Source organism: Falco rusticolus, chromosome 11 (genome assembly GCF_015220075.1).
Source record: "Falco rusticolus isolate bFalRus1 chromosome 11, bFalRus1.pri, whole genome shotgun sequence".
Taxonomy (NCBI): Eukaryota; Metazoa; Chordata; class Aves; order Falconiformes; family Falconidae; genus Falco; species Falco rusticolus.
The window spans coordinates 1,043,665-1,060,596 of NC_051197.1; the positions used below are offsets into that span (position 1 = coordinate 1,043,665).

Here is a 16,932-nt window from a genome sequence, read left to right on the forward strand (position 1 = left end):
GTCCTTTCTGTCTCTGGCTCTCCTGCCTGTCACCAGCGTCACTCCCCTCTTTCCAGATGATAGAAAAAGTTGACGGCTATTCCAAAGCCATCAATTACATTAACAATCAGATCATCTCCCGGGAGCGGTTTTATCCCTGCAGCCTGTGTGCTGCTGAGTGGCCTCTCCTTTACCTCTCCCAGCGACAAGGGTTCCTCAGCTCCAGTGCAGCTTTGTGTCATACAGCCACAGAACCACAGAATCACTGAGGCTGGAAAAGACCTTTAACCCCATCAGGTCCAACCCTTAACCCAGCACTGCCAAGCCCACCGCTAACCCTTGTCCCTAAGCGCCCCATCTACATGTTTTTTGACACTTCCATGAATAGTGATCCCACCACGCCCCTGGGCAGCCTGTTTCAGGGCTTGACCATCCTCTGGCATTGCCCGTTCACCGTGGCCACAGCTCTGCCCGCCCGAGGGTCAGAAGTCCCCCACACTCGCACCAGCGCTAGCTCACCCCTGCGGGCATCCCGCCCCAACAACCTCTGCCTGCCTTCTGATGTACTTCACTGTGCTAAGAAATGCTGTCAGCTGTATTCACCGGCTTCTTACCACTTTTTCCGCAGTTTTAGTAACTGTGTTTGGTGCCGTGCTGTTCTTGGGCCTTGTCAGTGGTGTTTGGTAGTATCCTTCACAGTGCACGTCTCCTCATCCCAGTGTGCAAGTGAGCAGCTTCAGACGGAAGGCTATTTTAGAGAGAAATCACAAATGTTTCCTAACGTGCAATACAAAATATTGACAACAGCAGCATGTTGCAGTGTTTAATTACCTTAGTACAAGGTTATACTTCTGTTATGCCTGGGTGGCTTTTTTTTTTTTTTTGGTTGCATATCTACGGAAAGGATTTTCAATTAACATTGACCTTTAATACTCTGACTGGTTTTGGATTCTACAGAAGGTGAAACGGACTACAAATTAGGTTTTGCAATATACCTTGTTCTTTATATTTCTCAACTGATTAGTTTCCGACAGTTTGCAGTACCTACACTGGTGCATTCAGCTTGCAATTCCCTTGCAATCTCCGGTGCCATGTTCAAACCCCCAAGATATTGTGTAGAAATGCTGTCAGACTCTTCTGATGTAGGTGTTTTCATTCTCCAGCTGTACTTCTTTACTCTTAAAAAAACCAAAACCCACACATACACACACACAGAAAAAAACCAAAAACCAAACCAGTGTTTACTTTATGGAGGAATATTTTTGAACTAAAATTTAGAAGGAAAAAATCTGTCTAGAGTACATCTGCTTCTGATTGTAGGGGTGTTGTTATTCACTGAGCTCCAGTTATGGTGGCTATTACACCCCAAAGAGCACTATTTTTAGTTATTATTCCAGTAATAATTGTAAAAAAGCTGAAATATGACATAATAAATCACATTTGTTCAAGTCACTACCATACCACAGCTGTTTAAAAAAAATGTTTCGTAGGACTATGCTTTATATTGCATGGCTGCTGTCAGCAGGGAAATCCATGCTAATCGAACGTATGTTTGCTTTAAACGAGATGTCTTGGATGTCATTAGCAATGACAAATCTAATAACCCCCTGAAAAGAAAAAAAAACATTGTTTTGGATTCTAAGATGCCATTATAGTTTTTGGTGAGAAAAGTCTCCTGGTTCCTTAACTAAGCAAGCAGAAGTTTATCATGCCTTAGGAGAAAGGCAGAACTTGGTGCAGACACCCATGCCCCCTCCCGATCCTCACAGGCTGAGGCTGGAGGACAAAAGGCTGCCCCGGTGAGGCCATTGAGTCCAGTTCAGAAATAACTGAGACTTTCTGCCTACTGCTCCGCTGACTGCTCACAGCAGGGGAATCAGAAAGGAAGGGCATAGCAGAAAAAAATATATTTATTGTGCATTTGCAAGACAGGCTTTTGGTTTTATGGTGGTTTGTCAATTAAAAAATTATTTGTATTTTGAGATTCAACTCTAATATATTACAGCTATATTCAGTCTAAAAATCAATAGCAAGTTAATGGTATTTAAGAGCTCCTAAGTTTTTGTAATTACCGGTTTCACCTTTTTTTGCAGGTGTTACTTGGAAGATGGAGCGTCAAAAGGTGCCTGGCTCAATCGGTCGAGTATTATTTTTGCTGGAAGTGATAAGTGGTCAGTAGACCCTCGAGTTTCAATCGCAACAGCAAACAGAAGAGAATACAGCCTGCAGATACAGGACGTAGACGTGACAGATGACGGTCCATACACTTGTTCTGTGCAAACTCAACACACTCCTAGAACGATGCAGGTGCACTTAACTGTACAAGGTATGTGTTTAAACAAACTGTTATTGGAGATGTACTAGACAGAAATAGTTTATGGATGGGAAGTGTCAGCTAAGCACATTTTAAAGCTTTTTTTTTCTATCTGTCTTTCTTTTTTCTTGGATGTATGTAACCGAAGATTTGTATGTGGCTCCGGGCCCCTGCAAACATAATTAGCCCAGAAGGGTCTCCAATTTGCCAAAATCAGGTTCAAGCCCTCACTCCTGCTCTTCTGACAATTGAACAAGCTGTGAAAATATGAGAGGGAAATACCAGTGCACTGGCTGAGGTACAGGTCCCCGCAGCAAGACTCTGCCGGTACCCGTCAGTCTGGTGTGGGTCTCCTGCATGGCTCAAAACACACTTGTTTGGCGCCGTATTCAGCCTGGTCACCATGTAAAGGGGCACAATCAGGTGCTGAGTTCATAGAAGGTTTACAGCCTTTGCATTTTAAATTGATACCAAATATTGCCAGAAACACCCCTGTTTCCTTTACGATGGGAAGATGCATTCAGAAATAGCCAGTGCTGCTCCTGCAGCATGCCGTGGAAGGGTCCCTGTAGATCAGGACCCAGCTGTCCTTGGGGACGGAACAAGGCCATGAGACGTGCTTTAATCATCATGTAATAAAAGTATCAAGTAAAATTTGACTGATGGGTGCGGTCAGAAAGACGCCAGAGTGCATTCTGTCGTGCAGAATTTGCAGGCGGCACAGCCGTCAGCCGCACCGGCACCCCGACAGCCCAGCTCCAAGTTTCCACAGGACTATTCTGATGCGAGTTTTAAAGGAGGAAAGGGTTTTTGTGTGGTTTGTGGGCTCCTTCAGAGGCAGCTGCTTGAGGGCAGCCTGGGAGAAAGCACAGAAGTGCTTCATCCCGTGGTGCAGGGCAGCAGGTCACTCCTCGGGAAGCTGGTCACCTTCCTGGCACAGCTCAGCTACAGAGGGGGAGGCATCTGGGCGCGTCGCCCCCCCGGCAGCCCCGCCGTGCCTTCTGCCCTCCCCAGAGCACTCGGCTTACCGGCCTGCCTGCACGCATCCTACTCCCCTGAAGCTTTAAGTGTGAAGGTTTCTGTAAATTTTATTGGCATTTAAAAGGTGCAGTATTTCGTTTGACTTCTCCGGTGCATGCCGTCACAAGCATTGTTATAAAAACAAGAAATAACTCATTGGCTTAAGAAAAGCAAAGCTAGACTGCATAATGCAATTTTCCAAAAATAGAAATAGAAGTTCTATTAGATTTAGAAATTTAACATAAAGCAGTAAAACCAAAATAAGTGGAGACAAAGTAAGCTGATTTTGCATTTAATTCCATAGTTTTTCTTTCTTCCTGACCAGTTTTCTGACAGAAATACCGAGATCCCACTGTTGTTAGTAACAGCGGTCTGTTCAATTCCGTGAGGCAGTTTTCTGTTATAAGCGCTGCAGAACAACCATGTGAGTTTTACACCCGTGAAGGTCATATTTATTGTATGGTTCCAGGGTGAACAATTCTTAGTTTTGATTGTCTTTGTCATAGTTAATGCCCTCATGCAAGGGGCTAAAAAAATTGGGAAATGAATTGTATGTATAAAACATATAAATAGGAGCTTAAAATCAATTAGGCTAACTACAATTATATAGAGAAATAATAACTCAATAGTTAAAATATGCATAATTATTAAGCGATTGCATTTATATCTTCAGAAATGCAAAGTATAACCTAGGGCTTTAACTTATTAGTCTTTGGTGTAATCATCATTAATATTTCCTTTTGCATTTTTATGAGTAATAAAGCAATGAATATAAACCAGAAGAATTTAAATGGCAATCTCTATTAATCCATATGGCACACCAAAATCCCTTACAAATAACATGTACGAAATGCTTCTGAAACTAATTATCCTTAACCACTGGACCTTTAGAACCCGGTGGTTTGTAAGACTGTAGCTCTGTAAGAGCCAAGTGCACTGCTTGCATAAAGAACATTATTTTGTTAGTGCAGCCAAAGAGCTGTCTCTTGGCCAGTTTTATAACTTTCTTCAGTTGCATGAGGCTGTTGCATGAGGACCTGCAAACGTACTGTTTATGGGGGGCAGGGGGGTGTTCAGGGATTGCAGAAGTATTTGTATGCTATCAGATTGGGAAGCTGGAATGAAGAAGCTGTGACAGTATCAATTAATATTTGGATTGTCTATATATATGTCTGCAATTACTCCAATGTTATTTCAGTTGTATTTTATGTAGGAAGTAGGGACCAGCTCCATGAAGCATAGCCAGGACAAGTAAGCCATTTTCAAGATTATTTTAAAAAAAAAAAAAAAGTATCACTGTCCCTGTATTTTTCCCTGTGTAGCTCTGTTAGCACTTGGCAAGAAGGGAAAGCTGCTGAGCTCCCTGCTTGCAGAGAGAGGCCCTGCACCCGCTGGGCAGCAGAGTGGCATCAGCAGCTCTGGATGATGCTCCATCCCATCTCGGTGCAGATTGTGGCTATTCCTCTCCATTCCAGCTTGTATCTTTATGTGCATATTACTGTAGATATTAATAATTATCAGCCATGCAATGGATGCTCAGCAGAAGGGATGTGAGCCATACGAACTGCTCATCCCACGTGGGTGGGATCCCACCTTGGAGCAACACTGGGGTTGGCACGGTAATTTAGAGAGACCTGCATCACACTTACTGCTGGCGTCACCTGTCTAGCAGACCTGCACGGGTCTGTTGCATGTAAGCACTTTACATCGGGCCACTTCGTACTTAGAACAAAGCCATCACTTCACCCTCCACGTGCTGAGACTAGGATGTAAGGATGCAAGATTCATGCATCCTTTGAGATGGAGATTGACCTGTCTGAAAGTAACCGAGACTGTAAATGAAACATCAAAGAGCTAATTGCTGCTATAAGCTTATATATCCTTTCCTGCTGAATAGGGTTCATAGGGATGATATAATAACATTTTATAGAAGCAGTTTTATGTTTCCTTTTAATATTGTTCATTGCTTTGTATTTCAAGATTAGAAACAACTTCTGCTATTGAGGAGAAATAAATGAAAGGCAAAGCAAGCCTTTTGCCAAAGTAAAATCATTCCGTCAAAGGGCTGGGCTTCCTTTTACATTTTGAATAAATGATCAGCCGCAGACCTAGAGCAGCACATGAAATAACAGAGGAAAAAGAAAATTTAAAAGCAAAATCTTAGCCCTTTAAAATTCCTCTGCCCTACAGGCTGTATTCTGTCGAGTAATGTTGAAAGAAGACGTTCTCCTGCTGAAAACAGCAGAGCTGGAAGAGCTGGGGGTATGTGCATTGGGTCACAAATTAAATGAATGAAGACTTATGTGTGATCATAAGCTCTCAAATAGGTTCAGACTCCAGGCTGCAAAATTATTTGCTGTGAAACTCCACTTTAAAAGCCATGTAAATTCAACACACTCTCTTTTTTTTTCTTTTTTTTTTTTTAATTGGTGTATGTATGAGGTTTGTCTATACACACAGAACCAGCAGCTTCATTTTGAGTATCCTCTTCTCTGCTGTTTGGGGTGACAATTTCTAAACATATTCCTGTAAGTGTTTCGGAGAATAAATACATTTTAATGGGTTAAAGATGCCTTAATTACCATGTGTAAAACATAGAGAGGTAGCATGATCGTAAATAACTACAGTGGAAGGAAAGCAGCAGCCACTCCATCCCTGCTCCAGGCACGGATGCAGGGAGCAGCGAGACCTCGTGGGATTTGGCCACAGCCAAGCAGGGAGCTCTGGCAGAGCTTGAAGTTGAGTTTCAGTCTCCCAAATCCCTGCCTGAATGAGACCACCAAGTCTACGTCACTGTTACTTATTACATAATTACACCTTTTCATACCAAGAACATTAATCAAGATATAATTAATAAAAAGAGAAAAGCCTAATGTGTCTTTAGCCCACACTGACATCCGTGAAAGAAAAATCACATAAAAGCGAGGAAGATAATCCAGTTAACTTTACTTCAGTGACCTTAATGAAAAGAAGTGAGAATTATGAAGTAATTAATTAAAAGTTTAGAAGGTAGGAGTTTGTAATCAACGCAGTCTACCTCAGTGCCAGATGCTTTATCTGCAAAGTCATGAACTGCAGATGATTTAAACATCAGATGTTTGCCACAGTAAAGTAAAAAAAATTAAATGCCTCTTACCACCCTATATTGCTCATAATTTTTCTAGCACAAGGTTGCTATTTCTGCCATTTCTAATCTGACATTTATTTTACCAAAGTTTAAATTGCATCCTCCAAGCTGTGTTTCCCTTTAAATTTGCAAAATTATTAAGACATGTTTATCAGCGTCCTTGAGAATTAATTTTGCCGCAGGGCAGAGCGACAGGTCGCAGCCCAGAGGCTCTGGCTCGCTCCGTGTGTCAGGACGCAGTAATGATGCCCTCATGGCATGTGGGGAGAGGGCAAGTCAGGCTCCTGGTTTGTGACCCCAGGGAGATCGAGGCCAGAAAAGGGTACTCAGCAGGACCTCAGCCGCTGAGGGAGGGTCACCGGGATGATTAGGAGAATGAAGAACTCATCTGAAAGAGATTGCTTTGTTTAACCTAGTGAAATGAGGGCTCGGGGAGAGTTTTGTTATGCTTTATTAATACGCTTCGTGTGGGCCCCAGGGAGGGCGAACAAACATACTGGCTAAAGGAGAGCACTTGTACAAGACTAGGCAAATCCAGCTTAGCCATGTGTGGATTTTAAGGTGAGGTGAGGGGAAGGTGCTAGTCCCCGTCGAGTTGAGGATGGGCTGTCCAGGGACAGTGGCCAGGGTTTGGGAGAGCAGTTCCCATGGGGGCTGGTGTGTGACCATGATACTGGTGAGTGAGGTTTGTGACCGTGGTCTTCCTAACAACGGGATTTGACAGCCCCGTTTGCCTCCTTGAACACGAGCAAGGAGCCTAGCAATGGTCCTGGTGACAGCAGCGCTAGGATCCACTGGCACAGTCTGGACCAAGGGGTGGGTTTTCAGGGCTGTATTTTGACCTGTCATGGATGCATGGCTCGAACAGGTCCACAGGTTTAGGCTTTGAGGTGTAGATAACAGGTGTCATTCCCTTTGCCATCCCCTGTCTCCAGCTCACCATGGTGTCTGCTGCCCCTGCTGCACCCTCTGCCCTCCCCGTCCTGCCGGAGCCCTGTTCCCAGTTACATCAGTGCTTGCCATTGGTACCACAATGCCACAATGCTAATGTTGGGGAATCGGTGATACAGCAACTTTCTTATATTAGTTATTTGACATCTTAATTTCTGCTTTGGTCTAGCCCATGCTGGGCACGTCTGTGGCTCCTCCCAGGACAGACCGCATGCGTGTGAGACACAGCACTTGCTCCTGTCCTGCCCTCTCAGCATCATCTCATTTCTGTACGTAACCAGCGCTTGACATGGTGTGCAGGTGAATAAATCAGTTATCTATGTAAATGCGATTTATAGATTCAGTCAGAAATCACAACCTATTTTTTTTATTTAAACATGTATAATATTTCCCAAGTAGTACTCAAGGCCCTTTTTCTGTTTAATAAACCTCCTTAATGTCCCCTAAATATTAATGTATTGATTTAGTCTTTGCAATGTTTGCGAAGTCTAATTTGTTTCCTCAACCAGGCCAAGAGGGACTTGCATTCGGAGCTAAGAGATATATCTTACCAAAATTTATTTAAAGTGGGGCAAAATAAATATGCAAAAGACTTCTAAAATCATATAACAACCACTTTCCAGCTAAAACTGACAATCCATTACTCTTTTAAATTGCTAGCACTCGAGTAGGATGTCAGGTTTTGTTATAAAATTAACTCGCTGGTGCCAGCCACTGTTATCATCTTGTCCCTGCTCAGCACAAGAAGAAAAAGAAAAATTTTTCCGGAGGTGGAGGCAGTTGCATGAGATTTGCTCAATGACAGAGGCCCCCAGTCAAACGAGCCACCCACTCCAGCAAAGAGCATACTTGGACTTGCTGTTACCGAGCGCTGCATCCACCATCGTTAATGCATCATTAATGACCGATCAGAATGTTTTCTCCAGGATTTGTATTTTTTATCCATTCATTAAATTCCTCCCACATTTGTACCTCTCACAGCATTCAAATGAGCTGCAGGGGATCTCTCTCTATAATATGTATGAATGGCTTTTCCCCTTCTTTAACAGACTTAAATCGTGGAAAATGTTTGCATTAGCGGGTGATCTCATTTACAAGGATGTAAATCAGAAATGGTTTATCTGTTGTAGACCAAGGCTCTACTAGTACGAAACTCATAATTCTGCAGTGTCGGAGGTGCTTTACAGTCAGAGCTGCAGCTGAATTTCCATTGTAAGTCTGAAATTTCCATCTTCTGAAGTCTGCAGCCAAAGGATAATCTACACAAAATAATCATTTGCTCTCTGGTCTGAAGTATATTAGTGCTGTTACATTTGAATTAAGTTGAATGAGTTGTTTTGTGACCTGTGGGAGTCTTGCGAAAGTTGTCATTATAAAAGTTCTCTGTGTTCAACAGCATCCAAAGCATCTCTCAGCAACTTCTCACATTATACAGCAATGACAGAAGCAGAAGTAAGGAGGGGGAAATACAAGGTAAAGCTAAAGAACCTCCAGAAAACGTAGGTCAAAGAACCTTATAATCTAATGGAAAGAGCAAAAATTTACATGATGAAACTGGGTTTTGCATTCATGAGCTTAGTTAGGTTCTCCATCCCCTCCTCCACCAAGCTAGAGAGGTGCATAGGCAGCCTGCTGCTTCCTGCTGGGCACAGAATCACTCTGCTCTCTAAAGCACTGGACCAGTAAGCTCCCACCCTATATAAAGAGGCAACCTCCCTCAGATAAAACAAAAACAACCATTGGGAGTGTTGCGTGGAACCCAAGGTATAAAAATAATTATGAACCTTTTTGAAAGACAGATTTGAAAACAGTTTTTGGAAAGAAAGGCAATTCAGAATGAGAGTTTGTCCAAGGGTGAGCTGGTGGCTGTGCCTGTTCCATGCCATGGGTCACTTCTGGTCCCTACTGGCATTAAGGCAAATACAGGTCAAATCCATCCCTTTGCATGAGAATGATGTGAAGTGGATGATGTGAACAAGAACTGTTGGGCCAGCTTTTACTTTTTATTGTTGTTCCCTTTTAATTAAAGTGTCGGTAACCTCCATAGTCCTCCACATCTCAACAAAAAGGCTTTTGTTGAGGATCCTACAATCAGAAGTGTTTGACTTAAAAATGTCAAAATGATTTCATGGTTAACACCACTCAGTCAGGATTCTGGGCAGCCTTATCAAGTGTTTCTAGAGCTCTGTCAGAGCACCCCCCTGCCTGGAGCTTTAGCATTGTGCTGCCCACTAGCAGAGAAGATGCTGACTCCACAAATACACGTGTCTGGGCATGCTTAGGGAGCTGTGGGACACCAGTACCAAAAGGCACTCACAGCAGAACATGATGTGTGATTGCATCAGATAGTTTGGGAAATTACCAAGGCTACCAAACCTACTTCTTGTTTATGATTTCTTATTTACTGAATATACCTTTATTGAGATTCCCTATCTATGGAGTATGCTGCTCCCACTGAATTCAATGGCAAAAATCCTGATAGTTTCACTCAAGAAACAGTCAACAGTCATGACAAGGCTTGCTTGGAACACTGACATGGAAATGCTTTTTTTCCTGTTGTGCTACCTCGGAAATACAATTGCCATCTGAAAACAGAGCGTGGCAATGCAGAGATTTTAATTACAATGACTTTATCTAAATGCAATTTCTATATTGAAATTGAACAGATCCTCCATAACTTTATTTTGCAACTGTAATGAACTGTAGGAGTATTGTTTTGAAGACACACATTTGACTTATAACATTTTCAAGGGCTGGGTTATAGGTTAGTACGTGTTTTCCTGACTGCCCTTACTACGGGCTCTATTATTCCCTCTCTGAACACCTCTTTGCCATCCTATTGATTCAATTAAAGGCAATTGGGCTGGCCTGGAAAAACTGAGATAGTAATTATTTTGTTATTCACTGCCATCATTTCCACACTGCAAGTGTTTTTGAAACTGTACCCTGAGTAAGCAGTATAATATTTTACAGAGCTTTCTGCCTGTCACAGTGAACACTGTGATTACTGTGATTTATCTGATTTATATTTTTTTTTTCCATTGGATTTCCTGTTACTTTCACTTCTGTAGTTTCAGACTGTCACTTGTCAGGAATAAAAAAAGGTGTCCTGTAGTTGAAGGTTTAATTTTTGCTTGGAATGTTGTTACAAAGGATGTTAAATAGCATTGGAGTGCATGGGAGACCAATCTCTGCAGCTCTTAGAATATCATCTTTTTCATCACCTAGGTTTAAAAGAGGGTGTAAAAATTCTTCCACCTGATGGTCTAGAACATGCTGATTTTATCTTGCAGAAAGGATTTGAATTGAAATGTTTGGTGAGGTCTTGCTAAGGCAGTACAAAGGCACTGATTTTCCCCAAACGAATTTCCAAAATTTTCAAAAATCCTTATCTTCTGTTTCTACAAGATTGAGGAGAAATCACTGTAAAAGTGTTTTTGGAGTCAAAACTTTGGCACAGTAAATTTTTCAGTAAATTCTTCCTCACAAGACCTTGCTTAGTTAACAGTGGAGACTGAGAGTTACACAATCTTTACCACAATAATAAAATTCCAAATTACTTTTAAACTGCTCCTCTGGCTATATTGCAGGTTAAGCAGCAGTAATTATAAACACTGGAAATACTGTTCCAAGTATCAATACAGGCAATTATAAGTATATGAATATAATAAAAAATAACACTAACTGTAAAAACAATAAATGTACTCATAACACTTCACCTTTTGAAATTACTAAAAAGTAAGTGCAAGTTTTATTTTTTCCAATAAAATAAGTGCAAGTATTATTTTATTGAAATGGGAGGTGGAATTGGAACAAAGTCCTGCAAACTGGGAGTGAGCTAGCCTGGCTTCTGTGCCAGTTCTGCATCTTTGGCCAGTCTGCGTGCCCTGCTTTCCTGGAGGTGTGGGGACCCTCTTCACCTGCCTGTAAAGGTGAATTAAAAAGCCAGCCTAAATTCACTGCCACAAAGTGTTTTCAAAATGCTCTGGCTGGAAATGTTTTATGTCACTACAAAATGATGCGTTCTGTGAACAAATAGAGTTAAAATTATAAGTCACAGTGGCATGGTCCTTCCCCCAAAAACGTGCAACATATGATTCTTAGACACTTTGCTGCCCAGAAGTTTCAACAACTTGGGAAATAGCTTCTGCACATTGCCTATGGCTGTTGCTGTGTCCCCGGGGTCCCTGTGCTGGCCGGCCCAGCATCACTGAGGCAGGAGGAGGGAGCTGCACTAACGCCTTCCTCCCCTGCACTCCCCATCACCCCCACCTCCCACCCCCCGTTTTGCTTCCCCTTTTTTACTGCAGACCTGGACAGATGGGTAGGAACAGAAATGAGATAGAAATAACAAAGCTGGCAGTAGTTTCTCCTATTGAAACACTGTTAGAACTATGCAATGCAACAGCAATAATATCCAAATTTTTTGCTACTTCATCATCAAAGAGAGGGTGGTTTGCTGCCGGCAGAGGTTCGTGCCCCCCCAGCTCGTGGTGCTCCTCGCTGGACCTTGTGACCTTTCTGGATTTGCTTGCACTGTAGTGATCTGAAATGTTGGAAGCCTATTCATACGAGTCACTCATTTATATTAGCTATAGACTAAAATCAACACATCAACAATAAGTAAATAGCGATCATCCTTTTATAACTATTCTTTTTTAAATTTAAATTAAATTTGCATAACTGTCACTAAATGGAGAAAAGTATTACCTTCCATTTTGCCATTAGGGAGCCTGACAGACTTGAAAAGATAAAATCAGACTTATTTCATGGTCTGAAATTGCCTTTCTGATGCTCAGCAATATGAAAATCCAGCCAGTGAGGCATTAGTGGAGAGGCATAAAACTGGTGGATGGTTTTGCCCATATTTATTTTTAAGTGAAATGTCCACATCTAACAAAAAGCTGGCAGGTATAGAAGAGACTTAAGAGTTTTTACCTGTTTGGGGGGGGAGGCTATCAGTCACATACATACTAGAGTGCATAAGTATGGACATGTGGATGTGTGTATCTAAGTTCCTTGGTGTATATATTGATACTGTGGGTCACAGTGTGGCACAGGTCCGTATGAATGCGCTGAGTGTGAGGGCTGCGTACAGGGGGATGTTTGGGACAGTTGCCCTTTCCCCAGGTGATGACGTGGGGTAGGTGCAGTCAGTGTGGTAGCAGTGGAGATCTGTAACTGACCAACCATTCCTAACCGAGAGGAAAATTTTGAATCTGTTTGCCACGGTCTTGTATTTTTTGAAGGTAACTCTGCACATACGTTGAACTTTATCTAACAGGTAAAAACTCTGTACCATAAATCCAACCCGTCATAAATGTCAATATTACATACTTTAAAAGGCTAAAAACATTGAAATTAGCATTTAGAATTTTGAAACCCCATTAAGCATTAGTCTTATTAGAATAATTAGATAGTAGCACCTGTAAAAGTGTGAAATGTCATTTAGGCTCTTCAGAAACCTGTTGACAAACCTGTTCTAGACTTCCCTTTGTATGAAATTTGAACAATCGAGCTGTCTTCTTTGAGTAGCAGCGCTGTAATTAGTCTCTAACATTTTATTCTTCCTTGTACCGTCTTTGCCTGTGTGCTTTGCTTTGTTTCTCTTTCTGTGCGCTCCTGCAGAAGCAGAATTATGTATGCTAACATTTCAACTGGTGCTCAGGCGAGGAGAAGGGAAGGCTGTGCGTGATGAAGGGATGGGGCTGGGCAGCGCAGTGGCGGCTGCGGAGGCAGTGACCACACCGCACGCCCGTGGGGCTCTGAGCACTTCTGACGGGTCCTGCCTTCTAGTCGCGGGGGTCACTGGCACCAGCTCCAGGCCGCTAGGGCAGCATGTGCTGCAGCTCGCCGAGGGAAGGCGTCATACATTGTGTACGTCCTGTGTGCGCTGTGCTGGGCGTTCCAAGGGGAAAGCACACACGTCTCCCTCAGTCCAGGCTCCATTCGGGTGAGTCATGTGCAGTACAGAGGGGCACTCTGGGGAGTGCTGTTTGCAGGGATCACAAGTGAGAGCCAGGCTAAAAGGGTGGCTAAAAAGCCAAACACACAAATTCCAAACACTGTGCAATTTATCCTGTAACTGTCTGGATTGTTCAGTATTAACAAAGCTCTTACTTTTAATGAGTTGGATTTGCATTAGCAGAGTTCTGTTTTAAACTGGACTGTTATTTGAAAATACCATTGTCAGCCTCTTCATGCTTATTTATTTCAGTTGCGCCAAGCCAGATTTTACAGTTTGAAATATGATTGTTTATTGCCTCCCCCAGTTTCAAGCTGGAGGCAGGATGCTCTCCAGGTAAGAAAGCCCAGCCCAGCTCATCGGGGGCTTGTTTTGCTTTCATGCCTGTTCACCCTGGAAGAGGGTGAGAAGCAAGCAGAAACCCAGCCAAGCCTCACACCTTGCTGACCACCTCTTTCTGCTCCTGCTGGTAGTCCTCAAAGCCTGTCTTATTAGTGTTGATTACACAAAAACTGGACCACTTTCAGGGCATTTATAGTGTTTTCTAGCTGGTGCAAGGACTCACTAGCCCAATAAGGGAAGACAAGACCAGACAGACAGAAAATGTAAGATTATTTGTCTTCTTTATGGTTCATCACTGGGAAAAGATGTTTATTTTCATAGATGAGAGAAGGTGCTGGGAGAAGTCGGTGGGAAAATATCAGTTCTCATCAGTGGAGGCTAAATCAAGTCTACAGTTTATCAAACATCACTACATGAAACAGGATGGTTAAATGTAAGTTTAAAGTATCAAAAAAAGGAAAGGAAAAATCTCTGTCCGTTAAAGGGAGACGGCATTAGGCAATGGTTTATGTTGCTTTTTAACCATAAGGGAAAGATCTGTGACTGTGTGGTGGGTCTCTGTGTGGCTGCCCCACTGATTCTGTGTTTTCAGGACAGACATCCAGCATGAATGCCCCCCCAGATGAATGTCCCCTGCAAGCATCCCCTTCTGCCAGCATTTTTGTATCACACAGAATAGAAGGAAGGGGGGGAAAGTCCTCTCCAGACTCTGTGCCTTTATCGATCTTGGGGTTTTGTTTTGTTGCTTGTGTTTAAAAAGGGAGAAATCCTGAGTGCTGGGTAGTCAGTGAGAGGTGGAGGCTCCTGGGGGAACCCAAACTGGGGCATGTTAAAATGGTTCTCAAGAGAGTGGAGAGTTAATACAGAAACAAAGCCGTTCTGTTCCACACTAAATTTCACGATAAATATTTGGTAACAGCTAATGCAAAATATTTTTTATACTTTTAGGCAGGCAGTTGATGGACATTTTTAAATAAAATAAAAAGCATTTTAAGTGCACAAGCAAGATGGAGGGAACTTAGTCCATGGTTACTGCCTAAAGGTGCATTTTCATTTACAATATCGCCTTTGTCATTGAAGATGTCCCAGGATGAAGCATAGAGAACTGATGATTGAAAAGCTAAACACAAAAGCAAATGAAGTAAAATTAAATAAGGAGGAAAATGTAAGGAACATTCTGCATGTGTATTTTTACCAGTAAGAAATGAGTAAGTCCAATAATGTAATATAAAATGGCATTAATGCAGAACATGTCCTTTTTTTGTTTTGTTTTGTTTCAAATGCTTTGCTATTCATTTTTCTGTGTCAGTCTCTTCCCACACTTTTTTTTTTTCCTTTGAAGAAGCATCAGTTGTAGGAGTGAAACTAGGCCAGGCACAAGTAGAAATGAAGTTAGAGCTATAAGCAGAGAAAGTAGTAAACTTTGGAGGACTTTGATAGAATATTTGCAATAAAACAAGCTGTATGCTTCATGCTACATTTCCATATTTAACGCTGGAGAAGCTGATAGCAAAGAGAATTTGTTTTGTCTTTTATTTCCTCATATGATGCATACTACTTACATCTGCATTGCATGTTGCTGCTCTGCTTCTAGTCGAAGTCTGCTCTGAAGAAATTGTGAAGTAAGCTTGTATACCTGCTTTTAAATTAATGTCATCCTTGAGGGATGGCATTATTATCTGGAACAATGTAAAGGACTGTGATTTATATCCTTTGTAGCTAGCCCTGCTTTAGCAAAACTTGATGCATGACCTCTTAGCAAGCTAGACTATTTCATAAAGCTGACTAAATTATACATAGGCAGAAATATTCTACCTCCAGTGACCAGTCCATTAATAAAAATCCATAAACAGGAAGGGGTAGAAAGATCTCATTAGGAAAACCAGATGAAAGAGTGAAATGTATAAATCTGAAGTACTTGAACAACTGGGGACTCCACCAGAGAAACTGAATATTCAGTCTAAGAGGAGTTCCCTTTGCCTCAGAAGCAGCCGTAGGTTGTACTGGAAAATGCGCAGCAGTTTTCTGGAAGTGCACATGGCTCTCACACCAGTGTTTTTTACAGTTTACCAACTAAATGTATACATACACACACAAAATACTAAATGAAGATGAGACTTTTTATCCATTCATACCAAGAGCAACATCTCTAAATATTAATGGAAGATTGTATTTGCAAGAAAATCAGTCCTTAAAGAATATATGTATTTGCTATACTCTTTCTTGTAAAGGTTTTTATATTGAGACTGTCTCTTCTATCACCAATGCCCAAGGGTAATTCCCATTCATAGCGAAGCCATCAGAAAAAAAAAAAAACAAAAAACAAAAAGGAAGAAGAAAAAAAAAAATGCCTATGAAGAGGCAACTGAAGAGCTCGTAGAGATGACAGTCTATTGCTAAGGATTTTGCTGTGCCCGGTACTGTTTCAGACTGTTATGTCTTCTACTGAGCCATGGCAAACTTTTTCTGCATTTTTATGGTGATTTAATTAAATGAAAACCAAGAATTGTACATTAGATCTTTAAATTCCACCTCCAACGTATGAAGATGTGATTCTTCCCATTGAATTTATTAGCTGGTACATCTTGTCTTGTTTTTATGAGCTGGGAACTTGCAGAGGAAAAATACTTTTTACTATGAGCTGTGTTAGATTCATGTCTATGGGAGAATTACCAGGAATGAACAAGCCGGGGGATGGAATTATTAAAGCATTTCCTTCTCATATACTGTCTTCTTTTTTTGGAATCCTCTACAGCTTAATTTTGATTTTATAGCTTAAGAGAGGATGATGACAGTATCTGACATTCGCAAGCAGCAAAATCCACCAGTTCGAAGGAGCAAGATCAAATGCCTGTCTTTAAAAAGAACTCAGTGTTAATTTAGGAAAATCTCGGGAAAGGGCTGAAAGCAACTGAAAAGTAAAGTCTCAGCTTCATACTGTAATACTGAATTGTAAGAAATTTGAAAGAAAGCTTTAAACGGTATGGATTAAAAGTTTCCTGCCTGGAAAATCTCCATTTGAAAAATTTAATCTTTGATTGTACTGCTTTCATAAAGATGTAAAGAAAACTTTTTCGCTTGTTCATCAAAAGATTCCAGGACAGCAAATGCAGAGGTTACCTAATCTGAGACATCTGACAAGGATGCAGGGGTGCATCTCTATAGGGGAAACAAAGATGCTGCTCTTCCCCGTTTTAGCATTTGAAATGCCCTCATACTGAGGTTTAATTTTGG

At 41.7% G+C, this 16,932-nt stretch overlaps 1 protein-coding gene across 2 annotated transcripts in view; it reads left to right on the forward strand.

Annotated features, from left to right (window-relative positions):
- Positions 1 to 16,932, forward strand: part of NEGR1 (neuronal growth regulator 1) — a 293,921-nt gene that overhangs the window by 135,645 nt on the left and 141,344 nt on the right. For both annotated transcript variants that reach the window (XM_037404657.1, XM_037404659.1), the window contains exon 2: positions 2,073 to 2,305. In XM_037404657.1, the coding sequence (XP_037260554.1) occupies positions 2,073 to 2,305 (233 nt within the window). The remainder of the gene's footprint in view (positions 1 to 2,072; positions 2,306 to 16,932) is intronic.